Raw genomic sequence first — 23,632 nt, 5'->3', positions numbered from 1 at the left:
GACTCCCCGAAACTGCAGGCAGGGATGGTTATTATAGTCATTATAGTCCCCCTCAAGTGTATGTTCTCCAGATGTTTTTTTGAGCTCACAAGCACCTTTTGACTCTTTGACAAAAGCCTCACCTCTTGACCTCCCCTCTGGAAAATGAGCCACTGGCAGAGCTGCTTTCCCTTAGTCCTGCTCTTGTGATCCGAACTGATCAAAGGCCCAGTGCCACACCTCAGCACGCTCTGAGCAGCAGCACTGGCACTGCTGTCTGTCTGCTGAACCAGGTCTGAGGGAAGCACCTGCTTGAGAAATCGGACACACAAAACAGCCCAGTGTCAGGATAACTCTGGTCTGGGTCTGGCATGATCCATGGTTATGGTCATGGTTGTGCAATGTGAACGCACCTTTCTCAAAACATGTGTCCCACTTGCCTGGCATATCTGCTGAGAACAGGAGTGTTTGGGGATTGTCCTGTGTGGAAAAAGGGCAGAGGAACTGATCCTGGGGATAAGTGAGCTCCACTTTGACCTTTTCATACATTCCTGGCCATACCTTCTTTAAACCTGGTACCCCAGCACTTAGAGCTGCTGCTGATGGTGTGAGATCCCAAGGCTGCCTTTCAGCACTTGACCATTGCCTTGCCTTCCTCTCTGCTGCCCAGGGGACCCATGTCCCTGGCAGTGTGAGTCTTCAGCAACGTCCCCCTTGGTTTTCTGGGATGTATTCATGGGAAGTTCTAGCGGGATGAAGGAGCAGAACATGGGGGAGGTTGTGAGTCAACTAATGAAGTGTGGTGGGTTGGGTGGGTTGGACACTGAGTTAGTGGTCTGGGCTGTTTAGGAGCTTAAAGAACTAAATCCTGCAGACCTCGGGCTCCCTTTCTCTCCATCTTGGCTATCCCGAGTTTGGCCTGCCCAGGGGAGGGTGGGCATCATTCTCTTCCTACGGATGCAGCAGGTGAGGACTGAGGCAGCTTGAAGGGAGGAGGATTAATCTGAGCGCTCCCGGTCCCTGTGCACATCTCAACTAAACCCTGTTGGTTTGTGTGTTCCAGTAATGAATCAAATGGCCACACAGTCTCGGCAAATTCATCTCTTTTATCCTCGCTTATGAATAAGGTAAGAGCCATCCATCACACGCCTTTCATTGCCCCCACCACGAGAAATTAAAGCCGCGATAGCGGGGGGGGGGGGCCGAGATGCGTTTGTTTTTTAATGTTTTGCCTCTAATAAGATGAGTTTGTACCATTTAAATTTTGAGACCATTTTTCATCGGGTATAATTTCAGAGCCACTGCTTACGAATTAATTTAATGAACTGGCTGAAGAAATATATTGCAGCCTCTGACACCTTTTTTTTTTTTTCCATCCTTTCTAGACGGCTCCGAAAGGTTCCTTTGCTTTTTTTTTTTTCTTTCATTTTTATTTCCAGAACCTGGCAACTTCTTTCTCGCTCTCTTTTTATAGTTATTCATTTTGTTTATTTACTTAAAAACATTTTTTTTCATTGGGGGAGGGGGAGAATAATTTGTTTTTATGGAAGAGAAGGAAAAAAATTAGAAGTTTTGAACCAAAATCATCAATTCCTGTCTTTCTGGTGTGAGTAATGGTGTCCAACAGAATCCCCTTTACCGTGTTCTAGAATATTTATTTCAGATAATGTACAGTTTCTTTTTCCTTACTTTTTCCTTAAATTATACATCATCTCAAATATATATTTCCCTTTCACATGATAAATTCTACTGTACCAAGATTAATTTTGCTGCTGCATACAACTGCAGTAGAGATCAGGGCAGCCTTTGAGCCATGCTTTAATATTCTGCTGTGTGATGGTTTTACAGGCATAACTATTGCCCACCCCTTGGCTCTGGGCATTACAAGCATCAAGGCCATATAACCCTCAAGAGAGGGCAAAGTGACTTTGCCTCGTAATCTCCTGCCTCCTTTCTCTCTTGTTTCATCACTGGTTTTCACTGTGTTGTTTGATTTCTGTGTTTATCCTTCGTGTCACTTTTCTCCTCTGTGGGCTCTCTGTTACACTGGGTTTTTGATGTCCCCTTTTAAACTTAATTTCTTATTTGTTCCCATGTATTGTCCCTTTAGTGGTTCCAAATATGCAGCTTTTTCTCTAGCGAGTAAATGTGCATAGTGAGTTTGCTCTCCGGGGTCCTGAGTCATTCTGAAGGCCCCAAATCGGGGAAATTCTCTTTCAGTGGGCACTTCACTTGAAAATCTCCAGGATAACATGGGATTTAAGCATATGCTTGGAAATCAGCATTGGCTTGTGTGCAGCCTGACACACGACTCTTTATGTTGTGCCAAACAGGCGTAGCACAGGGGCAAACTGTGAGTTCTTCAGGTTCTTTTTTTTAAAAGAAGGGGATTAACCAATGACACAAAGCAGCAAAGAGTAGAACCCACTGATTAAAGGAACTGATTCCAAGAATTCTAAGGAACCGAGTTGAGTTCGGTCTGCTCAGGAACACATCACACTTGTCTTTTCCTCTTGCTGCACAGTTTGTGTCCGTGGGGGAATCCTTCATTGTCTAGGAAAAAGAGCCCTTTACAGGACTGGAATGCCCAGCACCCCAGTGGAAACAGACGACCTGGATTTCTGACTCCAGCCATAAAGAGTTGCAGTCTCCACACAGCAGCAGGGGCTTTACCTTCAGGGGGCATTAAGAGAGCCTCAAATAGCCAGGATTCCTGTAGCCTATTGCAGTTTATTTAGGGGGCTGTCAGACTTAATTAACTGATATTTATAAAGGGCTTTGAGATCCTCGAGTGGGTGGAGTTTCCAGTGCAAGTATTGGGCCCAATCCTGCATTTTATTCATGCTGTGAAATTCACTGTTGTTACTGGAGGTAATCGAGAGCACAACAGAGCAAGAAAGGGTCTGGGAAATTGTGCATTTATTCTGAAAGAAAATTTTCCCTCTAAGCACTCTTGAGTGACTTCTTTTTTCTGTCCTGCACACCACATCTGGACCTCTAAACCTTCTCTGTGCAGAGTCAATTTGAAGCCTCACAAAATGCACATTGTGAGTCTGAGTCCTGCTTTGTGGGGGATGTGTCCATTTAGCACAGAAAGTGACATATTTCATTATTGAAGTTAATAAGAATTTTCCAGGGACTTAAGTAGAGGCAGAATTTTTTTCCCAGGTTGAATGACATTCTCCTCCTTCCACCCTCACAACATACCTGATACTCACTTTAAAAGGAGACATCCTTGGGGCAGGGACAAGGTTACTCAAAATAAACTTGAGCTTACCAGTTCTACCAGAGCTCTGTGTAGAGACCAGCATTTTGTAGGAGCTCCACAGGGCTATTACTGTTTTAGCCTGCACACCTTTTCCATAGTCAAATAGGAGACCTCTCTTCACCTCAGTTCCCCCCTGTATAAAATAGACACGAGGCTTCACTGCTGAACAAGAGCCATGAATATTCAATGGGAACTCGAGTGCTCTGTGATAGTTGGGTGGAGGATGCAGAAGTGAGGTGTTATTAAGTTTTGCTGATGTAGTTGGGGCAGCCTGTGCAGACTTCTTGTCTTCTCACAATCTTTGAAGACACAGCTTGGTGTGGGACAGTCCTGAGGGTGTCCATGGCTGTTGCTGGGCCTGATTCAGTGTCTGTGTTCTTGTTCCAGATGTCCAAGACCAGTGCCAGCCTTGGCAACCTGCTGAACATTAAGACAGAAGGTGATGGCAGCCAGGCTGGGGCTGGGGAGCCAACCCAGTACTTGGGCAAGGCAGTGAAGGCCCTTGTCCAGGAGAAGCTCTCTGAGCCGTGGAAGATGTACCTGCGCCGGTAAGGAGAGCGTGGAACTGGGAATGCAGCAAAGGGGAAGGGATTTCTTTGCAAAGTGTCTGGCTCATTGGTTCACCCCTGAATTCAGAGTTCTGCTAAATGTAAAGGCCTGACTCTGCCATACCCTGACTACCTGGAGCGTGTTCAGTCCCTGCTACCTGCACCAGGTGCTGATGTCCCGTAAGGAATGTCTGCCCCACAGAGTTATTTTCCAAAGGCATCTTGAGAACCAAATATGAGCACAGATCTTCACAAGGCTCTGTTGGCCTGCATTTCATCTTAGGCTGCTCCTTATGTCCCTGATCTGTGAGTCCTGGGGACCCACTGCAGTGTCCCCTTAGCACTGACCTCGTGTGGGACCATGTTCAGATACTGCACAGGGGTCGTGGAGCCTTAAAGGGCTTCCTGGGGCATTTCCTCTGACCACGGGCCACTGAAACAGAGAAAGTTGGGGGGATTTGGGACATGGCAGTATGTATAAGGGGTATGGGAACTGGGATGGTGTCTGCTGGTTTTGTTGTAGGAAAGGAGACTCAGAAAGAAAATGGAACAGGTCCAGACCTCACCCACACACACATACATGCCCAGACAGACACATGCTTTGAGCACACACACATACACCCAGGCAGACACATGGCTTTGTGCTCTGACACAGATTAATCGCCTACAAATGCCTCTGGACACTTTGTAAATCACAGGCTTTAATGGAAAAGACTAGGAAGTCTTCTAGTCCATCTGCCCCTGGCCACTGTGAGATCCTTCCCTGCAGTCCATTTGCATTTGGTCCAGCCTAGTTGTAATTATGCCAGGCAGTGTGGCTATTTTCTTGTCTCTGGGAGCATTATTCTACCACCTAAGAAGTTTCAGTGTCACAATTTTTTCCATGTTTGCTGCCTGAATTTCCCTTTCTGTAGTTTTGTTGCAGTTCTTTCTGGTTGTATCCCCTTGAACCACAGCAGATAATTCCTCTGTGCAGTTGGGAGTTCACCCCTTTCAGATGGTCACAGACTTTCAGCGTGCCATTTAACCAGGCTTATTTACTTCCTTTGGTCTGACTCTGTGCCCAACTGGGCTGCCCTTGCTCTGGCACCACCCAGGCAGAACAAGCTTTGTGCCCCCCACATGGGCAGCTCACTGTTTGCACCTATACAGAGCAACGTGTATGTCCTGTGTTTGCCACCCCCTGTGACACAGGGCAGGCTTTCGTGTTGCTCTGTGAGTCCCCTGTGTACAAATCCCCCCGAGTGTATCAGCTGTGTGTTCTCAAACACAACTCTGGTGCTCTGAACTCTCTCCCTTCTCTTGCCAGGCCTCTCTCTGCTCTTTCTCTCCTCTTGCACTGGTGTTACCAACTCCTCCCAGTTTAGTATATCTTCTCTGAATTTCATTATCACGCTGTTCACTCCTAGATTACTAATGAAGATGTTAAATAAGCTCAGGCTACCCCAAGTCCTCCTCTCAGCACTCACACGATGCCTCCTCCCAGCTCAGTGTGGTGCTGGTTGTCATCAGCCTTTGTTTACAGTCCCTCAGCCAGTTTCAAGCCATGAGGTGGCATCACATCCAGGCCAATTGGAATTAATTCTGAGCATATGCGAGACTGTATCAAAATGCTTTACTAAAATCCAAATATATTGCATCCCTTCATCCACTAATTTTGTAATTCTATCAAAAAAAGCAATTAAATTTGTCTGGCAAGATTTATTCTTTATAATCCTGATGCTGTTTATTGCTCATGGTTCCTTTATCCTCTAGATGTTTAATGATTTTCTCCTCCCTCTTAATATTTGTTCCATTACTTTACTGGAAGGAGAAGTTAAGGCCAGAGGTGTGATAATTGCCAAAGATGACTTGACTTTTTTTTCCCCCTGAAACAACCAGTACCTTGACTGTTGGTTTTTTTTTTCCAATTACATAGTACCTCCCTCTTCTCTGTGGCTTAAAAACCAGCAAATAGTCATGCAATCAGTTTGGGAGTTAATTTCCATTGCACTTCAGGACATACATCACCCAGACTGGCTGATTTGTGTATATTTATATTTTTCCAACCAGTCCCTTTATCTGCTTTGTCTTTAGTTTTCTCACCCAAAGCAAATGCTATAGTGCAGCCATTTCTGACTCATCACCTCCCATTTTCATTGGGCCTTCTTTTTTAGGTTGAGCACCTCTTGTCCCTGGTAAAGCAACCCCTTTAGTTTGCAGTAACTTGTTTTCATCTCTCTCACCCCACCCCTGCTTTCCTTCCTCTTCTCCCTGCAGCCATAACTGACAGCATGTGTTGTATATCCAGGCCTTCTCCAGTAGAAGTTTTTTCTTTTCCCTTTACCCTCCCCTTGGTGAGAGGTCCCTCCTGGGACCACACAGGCTGCCGTTTGTTTCTTGCTTTCCTGCTCATCAGAGCAACTGTAGTTTGTTGTATCTTAATTATGCAAGATTCCCTTGTTAAGTTTCAAATCCTTCCTGCCAGTGTTTCTTACTTGATTTCTCCATTCCCTGTGATTCTGGAGTTTCCTGAAACCACATGTATTTGTGCTGCTCTTTTAAAGACAGAGGATCTCAGCAGTGGGTGAGCAGTGACACCACACTGAACTGGTTTTACCCTCTGACTCCAGGATGACTCCAGGATGACACAAGGCACATCCAGGACAGTGCTTGCATGGCAGGGTGGTTGTTCTGTGTTCAGGGATGATGCTCTGCAGTGTTTCTGCAGTCCAGGCTGCAGTGGGTACATAGGTGGTGCTCCCTGTCTCCCATCTGTGGGATACCCTGCTGCTTCAAGGCAGGAGGGGAATCTGGATTCCCTTGAGCGACTGTTGTTTGTGGGAACGCTGATAGAGTTGAAAAACAAAGGAAATATGTCTGTTCCAACCCTGCTTCTCTCCTGGGGCCTTCCCTAAGATGCCTGCTTGTCTGCTTTGGCCAGGTTTGGCACCAAGGATTTCTGCGATGCCCAGTGTGACTTCCTGCACAAGGTGCATTTCCACTGCGTGGTGGAGGAATGTGGGGCCCTGTTCAGCACCCTGGATGGAGCCATCAAACACGCCAAGTAAGTGGGAGAGCAGCAGCCTTGAGAAAGCTCTGCACACACTGCAAGGAGGGAGAGACCAGCTCAAGACCACCCCAAGTTCCTTGTAAAGGCAGGGGAATGTCCAAGTAAAGAGTGAGTCAGGCCTTGGGCAGCCTGAGTCTGAAGGGGTCAAAGGGAAGGAGATGTTGCAGATTTTAAGACAGATCTGTTGGCACAGTTGGTCTCTCCTGTTGGATAGTTCCCTGTGGTTCACTACAACAAACTGCTGGCTTCTCTCCACAGCCCTGGGAAGCTGCCCCACAGGCACACTGAGCTCCGACTGTGGCATTTCCCTGGTTTCACACACCTCATTTCTCTGATTTCTCCACCCCTCTTAAGGAATTCCCTTCTCCTCACAGACGGTCTAGGAGGGCCCTAAATCTTTACGCACAGTTTACAGAGCCCCTTTTAGGATTTATCTTCAGCTAATTTGCTTGCAGACTCCTGCCCCACTCTTGTTGATGTTTAATCAAATTATTTGCAATGGTCAAGAATTTATGTCTGAATGAACGCTGTCCTTTTGCAGTTTTCACTTCCGAACTGAGGGTGGAACTGTGAAAAGTAACTCTGAGTCTCCCTTCTCAACCACTACTGAGAGTAAAGCTTCACTGGCCCCTTCATCACCATCTGCTACTTCTGCCACCATGGCAAGTGCTCCTGCCCTCGACGTGCCCACTCCAAGTCCAGCTACTGTGCCCTCTGCCCCCACACTGCTGGCTTGGAAGCAGCTGGCTTCCACTATACCCCAGATGCCTCAGATCCCAGCATCAGTGCCTAACCTGGCAGCTTCACCCTTGGCAACGACTTCCCTGGAGAACGCCAAGCCTCAGGTCAAACCCGGATTTCTCCAGTTCCAGGAGAAGTAAGTTGGAGCTGCCCTTTGCCTCCTCTGTCCCCCCAGCCTTGCAGTGCCCTCTGTGCCACTCCTCAGAGCTGCAGTACTACACCTCTATTCACCACCGAGACCTTCTGCCTAGAAAGTACTCTGGCCTTTACCCCACAGAAAATTTAATTCTCTGAAGTCCAGGAAATACTTTCAGTTATCTTAGGAAAAAAAAAAATCAAGATTTTCAAGTACATCTGAGAGCACTTCTAGGCACAAATTTAGAGGAGAAATAAACTTGGTGATATATCACTGATTCCTTTTTTATCCCTTATGAGGGCTGTACAGAAACACAGGTGTCTGCAGTATTTTTGACACTGAAGGGTTATTGGGCCCGAAATCTATGGAATGAATTGGGGATGTAAGGTACCAAACCCATTGAGCTGATGAGGCAGACCAGTGATGATTTTGTCTGATCAGGGGAAGCCCTGGAATCCTGCAGTGGGATTTCCCAAGAGTTTTGTTTCTGTTGAGCTTTAAATTGGAAGAGTGGCCCTCAAAGACTACAGAACCCACCAGGCACTGCTGTGTTCTAATAATGTTAATCAGGAGAGTGCCCTGCCTGGGTGGAATTGCAGTAGCATTGCCAGCTTCAATTTCCCTAAAGAGAAAGGTGGCTATGGGAAATCTGTGGGCCATGTTTGGAATGGAGGCTTCAGCTGGGCTCCCCGTGAATTAAATTTTGGCAAAGGAACAAATGTGTGAAACGAGTGAAGGTGATGATTGGGTTTTGGATGTATTCCAGTGATCCCTGCCTGGCAACAGACTGCAAGTACGCCAACAAATTCCACTTCCACTGTCTCTTTGGGAACTGCAAGTATGTGTGCAAAACCTCTGGCAAAGCAGAATCCCACTGCCTGGACCACATCAACCCCAACAACAACCTGGTGAACGTGCGAGACCAGTTTGCTTATTACTCCCTGCAGTGTCTCTGTCCCAACCAGGTAAGAGCCATTCCAGAGCATCTGGAATGCTGTGGGAGTGGGAGGAGGAGAAGGATCAGGTACACTGACTCCCCAGCAGGAAGGGAGGCTGAGTGTGGCATTCCTGGTCTAACTACAGAACCGTGGAAGGGTCTTAATTACATGGTCTTGCAAAACGTTTGGTTTCTATCTAATGGGAAATTGCGGTGCTTGTGTGTTTGTTTGACTGGGGTGAAGCAGGGGGTGAAGCAGACAGGGGGACCAGAGTGACCTGAGAGACACAGGATGAAATAGAATAAAAATCTGTGATGAATCCAGGGAAAGCCACACAGAGCAGTGTGTTACAGAGTACACAACAGCAAGGCAAAAAGACGAGAGGGAACCAGGTGCTCTGCAGGTTGTGGAAGATAAAATGCTCGGGATCTGGAGCGTCAGTTCAGGCCCCTCTCACTCCTCAGAAGGGACACCATTAGTGGCAGGCAGGTGAGGGTGCATTTGTTTTAGTCCTGCCTAAAGCAGGTGCCTGCTTGTCCCCCCAGCACTGTGAATTCCGGATGCGAGGGCATTACCACTGTCTGCGTCCTGGCTGCTACTTCGTGACAAACATCACCACCAAGCTGCCCTGGCACGTGAAGAAACATGAGAAGGCAGAGAGGAGGGCAGCCAACGGCTTCAAGTATTTTACCAAGAGGGAAGAATGTGGCAGATTGGGTGAGTTTTGTTCTCTTTCTCATGTGGGCTGTGCCATGCCCAGGCCAAGAATGCCAGGAGTTAGGACCTGCAGGTTTTGCTTAAGAGGTATTTGGTCATTAAATCACTAAACAAGACAGGCAACAAAACACAAAGCAGTTCCTGATGTGCATCATGTTTTCCCAAATAGACTCAAAGTAAATGGATAGAAACTGTGATGGAGAGAATTGTACATATGTATTTGTCTGGACATACAGCTTCCCCTTTGTTTTTCCTTTTTATCTAATTGTCAAAGCTTTTTTTTTTTTTTTTGGTGTTTGTTTGTTTTTATACTTTTGGACCTACTGCTTGTGTTGGGGGAAGCTTAAGGGTGCTCTTAGGAGGATTTTATTTTTTTTTTTTAACCATTGCCAGTGCAGCATTTTGGAAGTCAAAGGGCAAATAACCAGAGAGAGAGAGGTGGAGAAGAGCATGCAATAAACTACTCCCTTCTCCTCCAAACCAGTTCTCCAGAGCCCCTGTGATCGTGCTCCCAGGGAATACAGCCTCCCATCTGAGCAGGCCCTAGGGGAACACCCAGTATGGCACAGCCTCAGACTGGGGCTGGCCCACTTGCCAGGACTGTCAGCAGCACTGCAGCAGTTATTAAATCCAAGTGCCTCCAGTGCAAAGCTGGGAAAACAAACACAAAACAACAGAAAGTAGAATGAGTTCCTGGGGAGGGACCTAGAGCTGAAATCCGGGGCTCTGAACAGGGGGAGTCCCTAAAGAGAGCTCCAGCAGAGCTCTGCCCTGAACTTCCTGGGGTTCTTGTTGTGGTTTGGCTTAACAGTGTCACAGACCCAAGAGTTCCCTGTCACTCCTGGTTGGAACAAAGGCTGGAACTAAACAAGGTTCAGAATAATGTTTCTGGGTGCTGTTCCCCCCCATTGCAGGGAAACAGCCACAGTAACCAGAACCAAACTTCTCAGCTTTGAATACGTCAAAAAATTTGTACCCGAATGGCAGCTTGTTTGTGGTAACCAGGGTAATGAGTGTCAACACCCTGTGGCCAGTACCTGCCTGGGTCTCACTGACACATGGCAGCAGATTCAGCAGTTGTGTTATTTGCTCACCTTTGGGTGTTTCAGGTGATAGCAGGGGCCAGACAAAGCAGGACAGTGATAGATGACACCCAGCCCACACGGTGCCCTGGCAACAGGCGAGCCTTCACCTGCCCTGTGCTGATAGTGTTTCATCCCACAGCACTGTTTGTTCCCAGTCCCAGAGCACAGGGATCAGAGGGATGGGGAGGGCAGGAGAGGTGGGGCTGTGGGCAGAGTGATACCTAAACAAACACACTCTTGGCATGGACATAAAACGCTGTCTGAGAGCTCCACATGGGCTGGGTGATCCAGGAGCTGCTTGGCAGCGAGGCAGCTCCAGGCTGTGCCTGTGTCAGCAGTGTTTGTGCTGGGGAGGGATGGGGTCCCTGCATCCAGCAGTTTGTACAGGTGCCCATAGGCTGGGCCTGCTGTGCAGTAAACACACATTTAGCCAGCACCCTGCATTTGCCTGCACAGATAGAGGCAGTGTGATGGGGTGGTGTGGGGGTGTGTGGTTATACCAACATGAATCCATCCCTGTGTCTCCCTGCGTCTCTGCTTTTTACGTTGTGCGTGTAGAGATATATTCAGAAAATGTGTGTGTATGGGTGTAAGCAGAAATCACTGCCCTGCTTTAAGGGCTGTGAATGTTTCTGAACAAACACACATGATAGGGTGGTGGGTCTTTTTAATGTATGTTTCTGTGTGTATAAATATATACGTGTATGATTGGAGAGAGAGATGAAAAAATACATGTTCAAGTAAAGGTGGATGGGCGTAAAAGTGAGCCTGGCTGTACCTCTGTGTATCTGAGGGTATGGCCAAGGGAGGGGGGGAGAACAGCAGAACTTGATTATTGGTACAGCTGTGTTTGAACTATACCAAGCCATTATTTATCAGCTATAGGAAGTGGCTGTTTGGGATTGTTAATGCCACACACCCCTGGCACACATGACTGTAGCCACGAGGAGCAGAACGTGTGAAGTGCTCTATGCCAGAACCCAGTGAATTGCTTGTTGTTCAGTAGCTGCCCCTATTATACAACAAATTTGGAGTGGCAATGAACACTTCCTGGCTCATTCCTATCTGACCAGAGAGCACACACTGTCCAGAGCTAGAGCTGATACGAGACTGCTTTTCCAAGAGCACAGTTAAAGGAAAAAAAGAGAAAAAGAACTTTTTATTTCTAATCTAATTATGAGCGTGTATTTTTGACTGTAACTTCTGTGATACAGCTAAATGTCTTGGTTTTGTTCTCTTTGTAAAAGAAAAGGCACTAGCTAAGACTGGAGAGCATTAGGCACGACTAGATGTAATGGTAATGTTCCTTTCTTTATAATGAAACAATGAGGGATGGGACTCGGCTCAGGCTCACTTCTTAAATCAGCATACACTGTAATCCTCTCTTGCAGTAGCTCAGCAGGCAATAGACTGTGGGTTTGTTTTTTTACCTTCAAGACTGTTCCTGAAGAAGCCACGACCATTGATAATGTTCAATCCCCCAGAAACCCACATGGCAGCAGCTTTGTCCTGTCCGACCACCTTCCCCCCAGCCCTGCTCCCTCCCCGTACCTTCATGCACTACATACAACGGGTTTTGTGTCTGCAGGTTGCAAATACAACCAGGTGAACAGTCACTTCCACTGCATCCGAGAGGGCTGCCAGTTCTCCTTCCTGCTCAAGCACCAAATGACATCCCACGCCAGAAAGCACATGAGGAGGATGCTGGGGAAGAACTTCGATCGTGTTCCCACTCAGGTAACTCCTGTTATTGGAGCTGTAGATCCACAGGCAGCGTTGGTCCCTTTGGCTGCAAAGCTGCTGCAGGGCCAGGACACTTGGACCCAGACTCTTAAGGATGTGTGTCTGCACTGGGGGATCCTACTGGGATATGGGAGAACACTCAGAGTGGCTTTACCTCACTGGACTTACACGATATGAGGAAAGATGATGAAGCACAGACAGCAAGGCATTGCTTAGTGTAAACAGCTTCTCCTTGTGAATTATGGGGGAAAAAATTGAGAAGGATAACACTAAAATAATCATATTTACAGCTTGCACTCTCTCCCAGCTCTCTCAGTATACACAGTTGGCTTATTAAAATTAAAGTGCTTAGGATGTGGAAGAATTGAACGTGCTGGTTAAAGCAAACATTTCCTGTTGCACATAAAGAATCATTTGCTGCTTCCACCTAAGATGGGAGAAATACCAGGCTTGAAATGTCTCTTCCCTTATTGATGTGGAGTTAGCTGGGGCACTCCTGTCCTCTCTCAGGAAGTAGCAGTGATGCAGTTGCTGCTTTTCTAACATGTAACTGAGAGCAACTAGCAGAGTAGATTTATCTGTTCTCTGAATAAATGGAAGAGCTTCAGAACTGAGCTGCTGCTCCAAGGGACAGCATTTCTACCACCTCCTGCTCGTTCTTGCTCTTCAGTTGCTTTAGCTTCCATTGACTTAGGAGATGAAACAAGCTGGCTTTATTTAAATGCCTGTGGCTGATCTGACCATAAGAACATCATCTGGTTTATGGAAAACAAAAAGGACCATCTGTAGAAGCAAGATGGAAACCCTCTTTCATTCCACAACATGGGAATGAGAGGTCCCTGTTAGTTATTAACTACTGTCAGTAAGTGAACTTGTTCAAGCCTAGTGCTGTTGGATTTAATGAGCTCACCGATGCCAAGGAACTGGTGTTGCTGTTGTGGCAGCTTTGGGTCTTTACACAGAAAGCTTAGGTACAAGAATCAAACTCAGGGTTTAACAAATAGATTTGTGTTCACTACTCTTGTAGCACATGCTGAGTTCAGACCTGAGAATTTTAGTGCATGCTGGGCAGGGGTTGCTGGGTTTGACCTCCATCTCCTTTCACTGGCAGTCCTGTGTCAGTGAGAAGCAGCAGTGGTGACCTGAGCAGTCCTGAGAGCACACAGCACTCATCCTGGTCTGGGCTCAGCCCATGGAGCAGTCCAGCAAACAAGCAAACAAGGGTCAAACCACAGCCTGGGGCTCATGGCAGAGCTGACCAGACTGCTGGGCTGCCACTGCCTCCAGTTTTTCCCATGCCATGGTGCTCTGTAGGCAGTTGGTGCAGTGTTGGGATATACTCTGGGTACCAACCCATGACTGTCCAGACAAGGCCAGGCCGCTGAGAGCACAGCACACACGTGTGTCCCCCGTGTCTCAGCACTGACAGTCATGGTCTGACACTGACACTCAGGGTCTGACTGCAGCAGGACCTACCCAGTGAGGCAGCAATGTCAAGATTAACACCTCCTGTTTGTGAACGCCTCAGAATCCACACACCAGGAGGTGGTGCCAAGATTAACACTCCCAGCCTCTGAGCGCATCACAATTCACGTGCCCGTGCCAAGTTTAATGCTCTGAGCTCCCCGTGCAGGAAGATTCACTCTCCCAGTGCCATGGGTTCCACTCACAAGCATGTTCCAGCCATCCCTCATGAACTGGAGAGAGATAAACGTGCAGACAGATGGTTTTGGTCTTGGCATCTCGCTTTTGGTGTGAAAGTCCCTGTCCTGTTTTCTTGCTGCAGGTTATTGGCCACACTCCAAGAAATGAGAATCTCCCCCAGGTTGGCAGCATGGCACCCAGCCCAGCCTCATCAGGAACCCCAGCTTCCTTCCAGGGACCCCCCAGCATGATGGACACGGAAACAGATGAGTACATGGATTACACTGGCTGTAGCCCTGGGGGGATCTCCTCGGAATCTTCCAACATGGACCGCAGCTGCTCCAGCACTCCAGTGGGCAACGAAAGTACATCAGCAGGTAAGGGAGAAGGGCAGGGGTGTGAAATGGGTCATCAGTTGCCTGCTCTCTTGGGAGATAAACTCATGAAGAGAGGCCAAGGGATAGCTGCACCTTAAAATATGAACTGTACCAACTTCACAGTAGTGCCTCACGCTAACCCAGCTCTCTCCAGCACTTGAGAGAAAGGTCCATCAAAATGTGCACCTCAAGCATCCAGGAACTAACAGCATACCTTTTTTGTCCCCATGAAGAGAGGTTTTTATCCCGGGTCTTGGAGTTGAGTCTATTTTAATAGTTGATTTTAAAAAAAAAAAAGCTGTGGGCCTGTTCTGTACTTGGCATTTCCCTTGGTACCTTTCTGTATTTCCTTGAGCAGCATCTGAAGTCAGGCACTTTCCTGTACTGGTGAGATACAGAAGGACTGTACAACAGCAAATATTATCTACACAGGGGATAAAACCTACCACATCTTCAGGAAGCCACATATAAAAGCAGCTCAGAGAGCTCCCTTCCTCACACAGAAACTCTTGTTCCACTTTGTGCAGTGTTGCACAGAGGAGACCCCCATCACCCCCTCTTTTGGGAATTAAGTTCCTGCCCTTGTGTCCCGTTTGCCAGGGTAACGTGCAGCCATCTCACACTGCCCTGTCTTACAGGGTCAGCTTGTCAGGACTCAGGTGCCAGTTTGGAGTTCTGTTATCATCTCATGGTTTCAGGAATCTCTTAGCTGTCCTTCCCAGGTTAAGTGTGATACTCTGCATAGGCTGCCTCAGTTTGCTTTAATTTTCCTACTTTTCTTTCCCACACCAGATGAAGGCCATCCCATGGCCCAGCCAGCCTCATGTCACTGCTGGGTCCCCACAGTGGTTGCCCCATGACATTGTGGCTTCTCCAGAGGGTTCTGTGGGCAGTGGTTCCTGGCACTCTCTCCTGTGTCAGTGGTGGCCCAAGTCACATTTCCTAGGAAATGCTCTCCAGGCAGGAGCAGCTCCACCCCCCAGATGTCAGAGAGAGCACCCTTACAGCTGGTAGTTGGAACAGGCAGGCACCACATAGGTGAACAAGGACCAGTCAATCAGGAATTCCTGCCTGAAACCCTGTGGCTCTTCCCCCATGCCATAAAGCCACCCTACTTCCTGCAGAGACAACCCTTCTCTTCCTGGTGCTGTCAGTTCCTCACCTTCTGTTCCTTCTCCATTACAGTTCTGTTTCATACATTTGTGAATGTATTTTCCATTTTCATCATATTGCTTCTGCTCTTGGGTTCTCATTTCAGTTCTTTTGTTTTTTGTTTTGGTTTGGTTTTTGTTTTGTTGTGTTTTTTCTTTTTTTTTCTTTTTTTTCTTTTTTTTTTTCTGCTTTTTTTTTCTCTCCACATTCTCCAGGCTGCCTGGTTCCTTCTACTGCTACTGCTGCTGCCGACGATGCCCACACTGCACCACAACCTCCACCACCATCTCTGCCTCCATCTTTCTCACAAGCCCTGCTTAGGTCTCCCCTCCCCACCCTGCCCTATCTCTTCTCTCCATCTTGTCTCTCGTACTCCCTGCTCAGTGCCACTCTGGGAGCCAGCAGAGGCATTGTCATGCCTGCCGCCAGCACCGCTGGGTTCTCGCCCATCATTGCCACTCCAACTCCAGTAAAAAGTGACGTTCCCTTAGTGCAGGATGCAGCAGGTAACACTTCTTTGCTTTCTCTCCGTGTCCTGTGCCCACCTCCTTCCCCACTCACCCTGCCCACGTTTTTTTCTCTGCACCTTTGGGTCAGTAGAGCAGCCGAGGTCGCTCTGTGCCTTATCTAACGTTACCCAGGGGCCTGCCCGTGCCTGCTCCTTCTCCCTGCTCACACAGTAACCACAGCTAAAGGAACCAAAACCACAGCAAATCATTCACAGACACTCAGGTACCTGAGAGCAATTCCCACCAATTCCTAACTATGAGAAAAACCTAACAAAATCCACAGCTAAAATGCACTTTCAGCCTCTTGCTAACATCAAGGAGGCCACAGAGCAAACTTTGGCTCATGTGGCATTAATGGGACTTGGGATTCTTGCTTAGATCTTCCAGGCCACCCAGCCCAGTGCCTGCCATATTCTGCTGCACGTGTATCTTGGCAGGTCCATGTCTGAGGAGGCACCAGGTCCTGTGTTTCTGTTGATCTTGGGAGCTTCATATGTAGCCACAGCTCAGGGCCTTCCCCATGAAGTCCAGGCGGTGTCACGCCATGACATCATCAGGCAGCTCGGGCTGTTTCTCACACTCACTGTTATTTATATCTGCTCTAACCAGCTGCAGAAAACACAGAGAGATTTTTTAGTTTTAAGCTGCCATGTTTCCCATGTGTGACTAAGATCAAGATGTCTCAGGCTGGGGATTCTCATTCCAGCTGGGATTGGTTTTTAGGGTGTGTCTCAGTTTTGGCTTCTTCTCCCAACTCCCAACTCTTTTCTAGTTAATTAAGGGCATATGCTTAAAGTTCTCACTTAAGAGGCTTCTGGCAGCCTACAAATGTCCCAGTCATTCTTCCTGCCAGTTTTAGTAATGTTTAAATCCGAGGTCAATGGTTGGGACTGTGGCTGGAGGACCAACTCCCCTTGGAAGTTCACGGGTTTTTCTCATGGGACTTGGCAGGAGAAGGATCCTTGCCCTGTCCAGAGGAGTGTGTGCCAATTAACAAAATTCACAAAAAACTATATTTTTGCTTCTTTTTTAACTATTTGCATGCAACCTGAAACATCTTAACCTTGTGCTGTGCTTCCTCTAATCAAAGTTTCTTGTTTTTACCTATGTATAGTTTGGTAGTTGGAGAGACAAGCTCATGGCAAACATTTACCACTGAGATTTGCTGGGGATCACATCCATTGAGGCTTGTAATGTTCCATGGGGTGCAGGGACTGAAGGTTGGCTGGTGGCAAAAGAGGAGAGTGCCCCAAGGTGTCATCTCTCTCCATCATGCCCTTACTCCGAAACTTTGCCTGTATGAGGAAACAGAATTGCTTTTTAACTGAAGTTTTAAGCACATCTGTTTAACTGTTGTAAAAGCTGGGTAGATACATTGAGTTTTAAACAGGTACAATTTAAATTCTACTTATTTCTCATCCAGAGTCTTTCCCCAAAGATGACGTATCCCATATTCCCATCTGAAGACAGTATGACCATTCATGCAAATTAATGCTAAAGGACTTGATGGTTTGGCTATAATTTTCTAAAAATAAGGAGTTTCTCTGGACACCAGCAACTTGTCCAGGCACAAATGCACTCACATGAGTTGGCTGGGAGTGGAGAACTGGATTTTACAGTACCAGATGTTCAGGAGGGGAGCAGGGAGTAAATTGGTCCCAGATTCTGTAGTGAAGCGCCTGCCAATCCCCAGCCTGCAGTGACACGGAGTTATCCCCAGCGTGCAGTTTGCACCAGCTCCTGTCACTCCGAGGGCTCGCCCTGGGAACCCCAGGCTGGTGTCCTGACCTGCAGCCTGAGCACAAGTGCCATGAACAAATGGGTGTGGAGAAACCTTCTGTTCTTTGCTGATCCTGCAGCCTCTCTAGCCTGGCCATGTGGGAGAGGAGGTTCCTGCTCCACTCCAGTGACTTGTGTCCTACAGTGCCAGGGTAACTCCGGGAGTTCCCTCAGTGGTCACCTCCTTCTCTTGAAGGGTTGTCACTGAAGGGCCAGCAGGGCAGCACTAGTATGGAATACTATTCCTGGAATACCTGTGCATCAGCCAGAAAGGGAATAACTCTACACCAGTCAAACAGATGACTGCTCCTTCAGTCTCCCAGGCAAGAATTCAAGCTGCTCTGGGTTCTCGGGCCCCAGGCACTCAGTGTCACAAATGGTGTCTCTTTTCAAGAGGATGGCAGTTTCAGCAGAAGAGAGGCAAAAAAAAAAAGAAGTATGTTTTAGTTGCAAGCTATAATTTCCAATTACACTCACGGGTCTGCACCTGGTGAGAAATTCTTGCCTCCAACCTTGTCTGCGCTGCATGTTGATACTGAAGATTGTGGTTTGATTCTGGAACTAGCAAGCAGAGAAGGAAAAAAAGTTAATAGATATAATGAGGTCGAGTCCTTGATGTCACTGTGTTCCTGGGGGACGGGAGCACTGGCCAGATGCACTGGCCCTGTGAATGAAAGGGAAGACAGATGAGGGCTCTTTATTTACTGGGGGCATCATGTGATTTTTGAGACCCAAGGGAAAGCTGCAGAACTGGTATTTTCTCTCAGAGTCCACTGGCTAGTGATGATGAGAATTAGCCCCATTGAACATCTGTCCATCTGTCTTTCTAAGTGCACTCACTGTAATATGTAGGCTCATTACAGTGAGGGATGGTGCAGTCTCCTGGCCAAAGTCCATCCTGTTTCTATAAATTCCCCCCCGGGCAGTTTTAATCAGGCATGGGATCTTCTTCACTTCCTGCCTGTCCTTGGCAATGGTAGTGGATTTCAAGAGCCTGGATAGGTGGAACAGTGCACACATCCTGGCTTTTAGCACCCTGAAACTCCTTCACCACTCCAGTGGTGAAGAACTGCAGTAACACACCTTAGTCCTTGGACTGGAACAAGCCAGCTCCTCCCTATTCAAGTCTCATTTGAGGAAAACGGGACTAGAGATTAATTAAGCAGCAGGAGAAACTGTGAGAGTATCGAATAGAGAAGCAACAGTTAGCATTTGGACAAGATCAGCTTCACCAGCTGAGGCAAGGCAGGATATGCTGAAAATTGAGGAAGTGATGTCCAGCAGGCGTCAGCCAGTGCTGGATCCCGGAGCTCAGGCTCACTCAGAGCTCGAGGGATGAGCTTGCCAGGATGGCTGGGAGATGCAGAGACCTGGCTGTCAGCAACACCGCTCTCGCTTTCTCTCCCCAGGGAACACCATCACTATGCCAACTGCCTCGGGGGCCAAGAAGCGCTTCTGGATCATCGAGGACATGTCCCCGTTTGGGAAGCGCCGCAAGACCGCGTCCTCCCGCAAGATGCTGGATGAGGGGATGATGCTGGAGGGATTCCGGCGCTATGACCTCTACGAGGACTGCAAGGACTCCAGCTGCCAGTTCTCCCTCAAGGTGACCCACTACCACTGCACGCGGGAGAACTGCGGCTACAAGTTCTGCGGCCGCACCCACATGTACAAGCACGCGCAGCACCACGACCGCGTCGACAACCTGGTGTTGGATGATTTCAAACGTTTCAAGTCTTCGCTGAGTTGTAACTTCCCAGACTGTCAGTTCTCTGGCAATAGCACACACTTCCACTGTCTGCGCTGCGGCTTCCGCTGCACTGACAGCACCAAGGTGACAGCCCACCGCAAGCACCACGGCAAGCAGGACGTCATCAGCGCCGCGGGCTTCTGCCAGTTCAGCTCCAGCGTGGACTGCGAGGTGCCCGACTGCAAGTACAAACTCAAGTGCTCCCACTTCCACTGCACCTACCCTGGCTGCAAACACACGGTGGTGGGTATGTCACAGATGGACTCGCACAAGCGCAAGCATGAGAAGCAGGAGCGAGGGGAGCTGCCTGCCATCTCCCCTGGCCCCGAGGGCCTCGCCCACTCCACCCTCGAGTATGACATCCAGAACTCTTCCATCAACCTGGACAGCTCCCTCAACCTCAGCACTGACAACAACAGCTCCCTCTTCTTCCTGCAGAACGCGGCCGGCGTGGGCCTCAACGACTCCCTGGACCTCAGCAAGAAACAGGCAGAGGCCACCGAGGGCCCGTCCCCGAGCAGAGCTGGGACCGCGGCCCAGGAGAGGGGCCCGGGGGCATCGGGCTCTGGTGATGTGGAGGACGAGGATGACTCTTCCCAAGAGGATGAAGAGGATGACGAGGAGGAGATGAATGAAGAAGAGGAGGATGACGAAGAGGAGGATGATGATGATGACGACGAGGAGGATGATGAAGAGGAAGACCTGAACACGGATTCTGAAGAATCGCTGCCTGACCCTGAAGGCCTGGCCACTAAAGAAGATGGAGAACCAGAGGAGGCTGCTTCTTCCACAGACCATGGTGATGCTTCCAGGCCACAGGGCGAGCCAGCCCTCACTCCAGCCCCAGCTCCTGCTCCTGCTCCTGCTCCAGCTCCAGCTGCTGCCCCAGCCTCCACCGCTGCTCCAGCAGCTTCTCCTTAATCCAAGAGACGACGACGGCAGTGGTTTGGTTTTGCTCTTACACAGAATTACTAAGAGGACCCTATGTGAGGCGAGAACAAAGATTGGGATGGCAAATGAAAAACAAACTCCGTGCCACACACACGAGAGAGAGGAAGGAAGGAAACCCCTGCTCCTCCCCAGGCCCCATAAGAGATCGGTTTGCAGCAGGACTGGTGCTGCCTCCTCCATTCTACAGATCCCGGAACAGGGGGCAGGATGCAGCAAAAAATACCCTTTATATGGACATGAACCTTGAGGGTACCCGCTGCTCTTCCCTGCTCCCTGCATGGTGCGTGGGGCCTGTGCCCATCTGGGGACCCTTTGTTATGGGTGGGGCTCTATCCCCCCAATTTTCTTTCTGGGTTTTATTTTTCCATGTTTTCAGTTGTACGATAATAATAATAATCTCCACTTCTTGGAGGGGGGTGGGTGGGAACAACAGGTAATGAATTTTAGAGATATATATTTGTGTGTGTGTCTCTCTATATATAATGTACGCACACACACACATATATAAAATTCAAGGAATTGGTGTCACAGAGACAAGTAGCTCAGCTTTTGCCGGTGGGAAGGAGGGGTGAGGGGTGTGCTCTCTCTCCACCCCTCCCCCTTCTTTCTCCAGCATTAAATGAATGGCATCAGACAGCCAGGGTGGGAGTGGGTATTTATTGTCACATAAATGAGGACGCATTAATGAACGAGCAGGGGTGGGAACGGGACACTCCTCTGTTCTTCCAGATCCTTTTTACTGTTAATGATAATAATTTTGAATGCTATTTATATTGTAAAACTTTCTCAGTCTACACTTTCTCTGTAGGACACCTCTCCTCATCCCTGCTGCTCTGCCTGTAGGGATTTAGCTGAAGTAACCTGGGAAGAACACAGCGGGCAGTCACAGGGTCTGTCACACTGGAGGACTGGGGTTAATCCGCCATCCAGTTCCATCTCATCCCAACCCCCAGGTGCTTCCTCTCTGCTGAGGGTGAGGCGTTTTTGTGGTGCTTCAGTATCCCCATCTCAGGAGGTTGTGAGCTGCCCTGTCCCACAGGGAGCACCGTGCTCAGAGGAGCGTCCGGACTCTGCCCCGAGCGCTGGCACCAGGACAGGAATGTCCCGTGCCCAGCCCTGTCCCCAGCCTGGCACCAGGACAGGACAGACACGGAGCCCTGGTGACTCTGGGAGAGGCCAAGGCAGCGCTGCCGAGGCAGGAGGAGGCAGGACAGGCCCGGGATCCGCGGTGGGTGTCCTGCTCGGCCCTGGGGCAGGAGGGGACACGCCTGTCCCGCAGCCCCCGGAGCCGCTGCAGCCCCAGGGCAGCGCTGGGGAGGAGCCGAGCAGGGCCGGGGCCACGCGGAGAACTCGGACAGGGAGGGCCGGGGCTCGGGCACTGCGTGAGCAAATGCACCTACACTGCTGCACCTGCCACCTCCAGCAGCTCGGGCTTGTCCCTGCTCCAAGCTCTTCCCTGCTCTCCTTTCCTAGCCTGGTCTGGGAACACACACTACAGGACACTGTCCCAGACTCCAGCAGGTGAGCCAGTGGCCGTTTGACCCCAAATCCTTGCCTGAGCCTCAGAGGGCTTGTCCACACACCAGGGCTCCAGAAGGACTAGTATGGATTAATTCTGATAATAGTTATTTCGGTGCCAGTTTTAAGTATACCAGCCTAGTCTGAGCTTTGTCCCTTTTTAAAAAAAAACAAACCTAATTATTTTTTCTCATACCATGCAGGCGCCCTCTCCCCTCCTCAGCTCTATGAGCCCTTCAGCTCCAAGGGATCCCCGGGATTTGTTTTCACTCTGAACAGATAAAGGCCTCAAGAAGTTTAGGTTGCATTGGTTTTTTGTTTGGTTTTTTTTTTTTAATTATTTCCCTAAGGAACTGGTGCAGATCAGGTCTGATTTATAAACAAGCAGCTCAGCTGTGTAAATGTGGGGACAGAATGTTCAGATAATGTTTCAAAAGGAAAGGCAAAAAAAAAAAAAGTTGTACAGTATTTTTCCTGTAAAGGTTATTACTATATATAGAACAAAAGAGAAACCACCAATGCCAGGGGGATGAGGGGGGGTCACCTGCCTTCTGGATAGCCCTTAGATATGGTTAATTGTGTGCAATTTTTTTTTCTCCTTTTTTTTTTTTTTTTTTTTTTTTTTCTCTCTCCTTCGATGTAGTGTTTGTTTGTAGGGGGTGGCAGGGGAGGGGGGGCCTTAACGCTGCGGTTTGAGGCTGACTTGACACTCCCAGCACTGACCGGAGCTGCACGGTTCCGAATTCTAACTTGAATTTTGTAGAGATGAAACAAATGAAAAAAAAAAAAAGAAAAAACAAAAACAAATGAAATATTGTTATTACTAGTTTGTAGTTTATTTAATTCTTTGGAGTTCTTTTCCTCTATCAGCTATTTGTGTGGCTTTTATTTTTATAGGGGTTTTTTTTTGTTTGTTTGTTTTTGTTTTGTTTGGTATATCCCCTGCCCTCAGCTGTGTGTTTCCTAGCACAACCTGATTCCTGAATAGAATGAAGCTCATGTTCCTGGGGCAGAGTGATGGAATGATGCCCTGGAATTTCTCAAAATGGGATGGGGCAGAAAAATATTTTACTTTACCAGCATTTGCTGCAGGTTCTGTACTTGTACATTTTCCCCATGTCCAATACTTAGATAGGATGGTGATGGGCTCCAGGAGGAATCCTTGGATGTAACACAAAGCCACATCTGGCAAAGCAGATGTGATGATTTTGTACCACTGAAACACAGGATGTCTGTCAGTGACTGTGGGAGCAGCACCGAGCCCTGCCCGGTGCCAGGGCCAGCGCGGGGCTCCCTTGGGCCACCCGTGTCCCTGGGGACAGTCGGGCCCTGTCCCTGCTGCCCGGAGCTGGGAACCTGCACTGGGACACAGCATTGAACCCCTCCCCTCTCACCAGACTCCAGGAGTCACTGCACAGCAGTGGGGAAAGCAGGAAAGCAGAAGTGTGTGGAGAGAGGGGGTGACGTGTCCAGCAGCTCTGCCTGGCACTGGCCGGGACACATCCCGGGGGCAGGAGCGGGCTGGGATCCGCCGGGATGGGCCCCGTGTCACACGTCCTTCTGTGGGGCCCAACGTGCCAGAAGGGCCTGTGTTTATCTATGCACACCATTTTCTCCCCCAAGGCGCCCTTACTTCTCCCTGACATCTCAGCCCTTCTCCCAAAGTTCTATCCCCTTTCTCCGGGAGCTGGCACAGGGAACAAGAGTTCTTTCCCCCCCGGGCTGCTGCTCCAGGTGACCCCTGG

The 23,632-nt window shown here is 48.8% G+C and overlaps 1 protein-coding gene across 5 annotated transcripts in view; it reads left to right on the top strand.

Moving 5' to 3' along the window:
* Positions 1–21,153, top strand: part of CASZ1 (castor zinc finger 1) — a 274,581-nt gene extending 253,428 nt beyond the window's left edge. For all 5 annotated transcript variants that reach the window (XM_039386351.1, XM_039386353.1, XM_039386350.1 and 2 more), the window contains 9 exons: positions 1,043–1,106; positions 3,635–3,795; positions 6,719–6,841; positions 7,389–7,724; positions 8,491–8,689; positions 9,208–9,379; positions 12,053–12,201; positions 13,994–14,228; positions 19,078–21,153. In XM_039386351.1, the coding sequence (XP_039242285.1) occupies positions 1,043–1,106; positions 3,635–3,795; positions 6,719–6,841; positions 7,389–7,724; positions 8,491–8,689; positions 9,208–9,379; positions 12,053–12,201; positions 13,994–14,228; positions 19,078–20,339 (2,701 nt within the window). In that variant the 3' untranslated portion in view covers positions 20,340–21,153. The remainder of the gene's footprint in view (positions 1–1,042; positions 1,107–3,634; positions 3,796–6,718; positions 6,842–7,388; positions 7,725–8,490; positions 8,690–9,207; positions 9,380–12,052; positions 12,202–13,993; positions 14,229–19,077) is intronic.
* Positions 21,154–23,632: the final 2,479 nt, after the last annotated feature.

The sequence above is a fragment of the Pipra filicauda genome, unplaced genomic scaffold (genome assembly GCF_003945595.2).
Source record: "Pipra filicauda isolate LSUMZ 115617 unplaced genomic scaffold, ASM394559v2 scaffold47_size6085603_pilon, whole genome shotgun sequence".
NCBI classification, from domain to species: domain Eukaryota; kingdom Metazoa; phylum Chordata; class Aves; order Passeriformes; family Pipridae; genus Pipra; species Pipra filicauda.
Note: the sequence above shows the minus strand (reverse complement) of the source record. Positions and strands in the feature narration are given on the sequence as shown.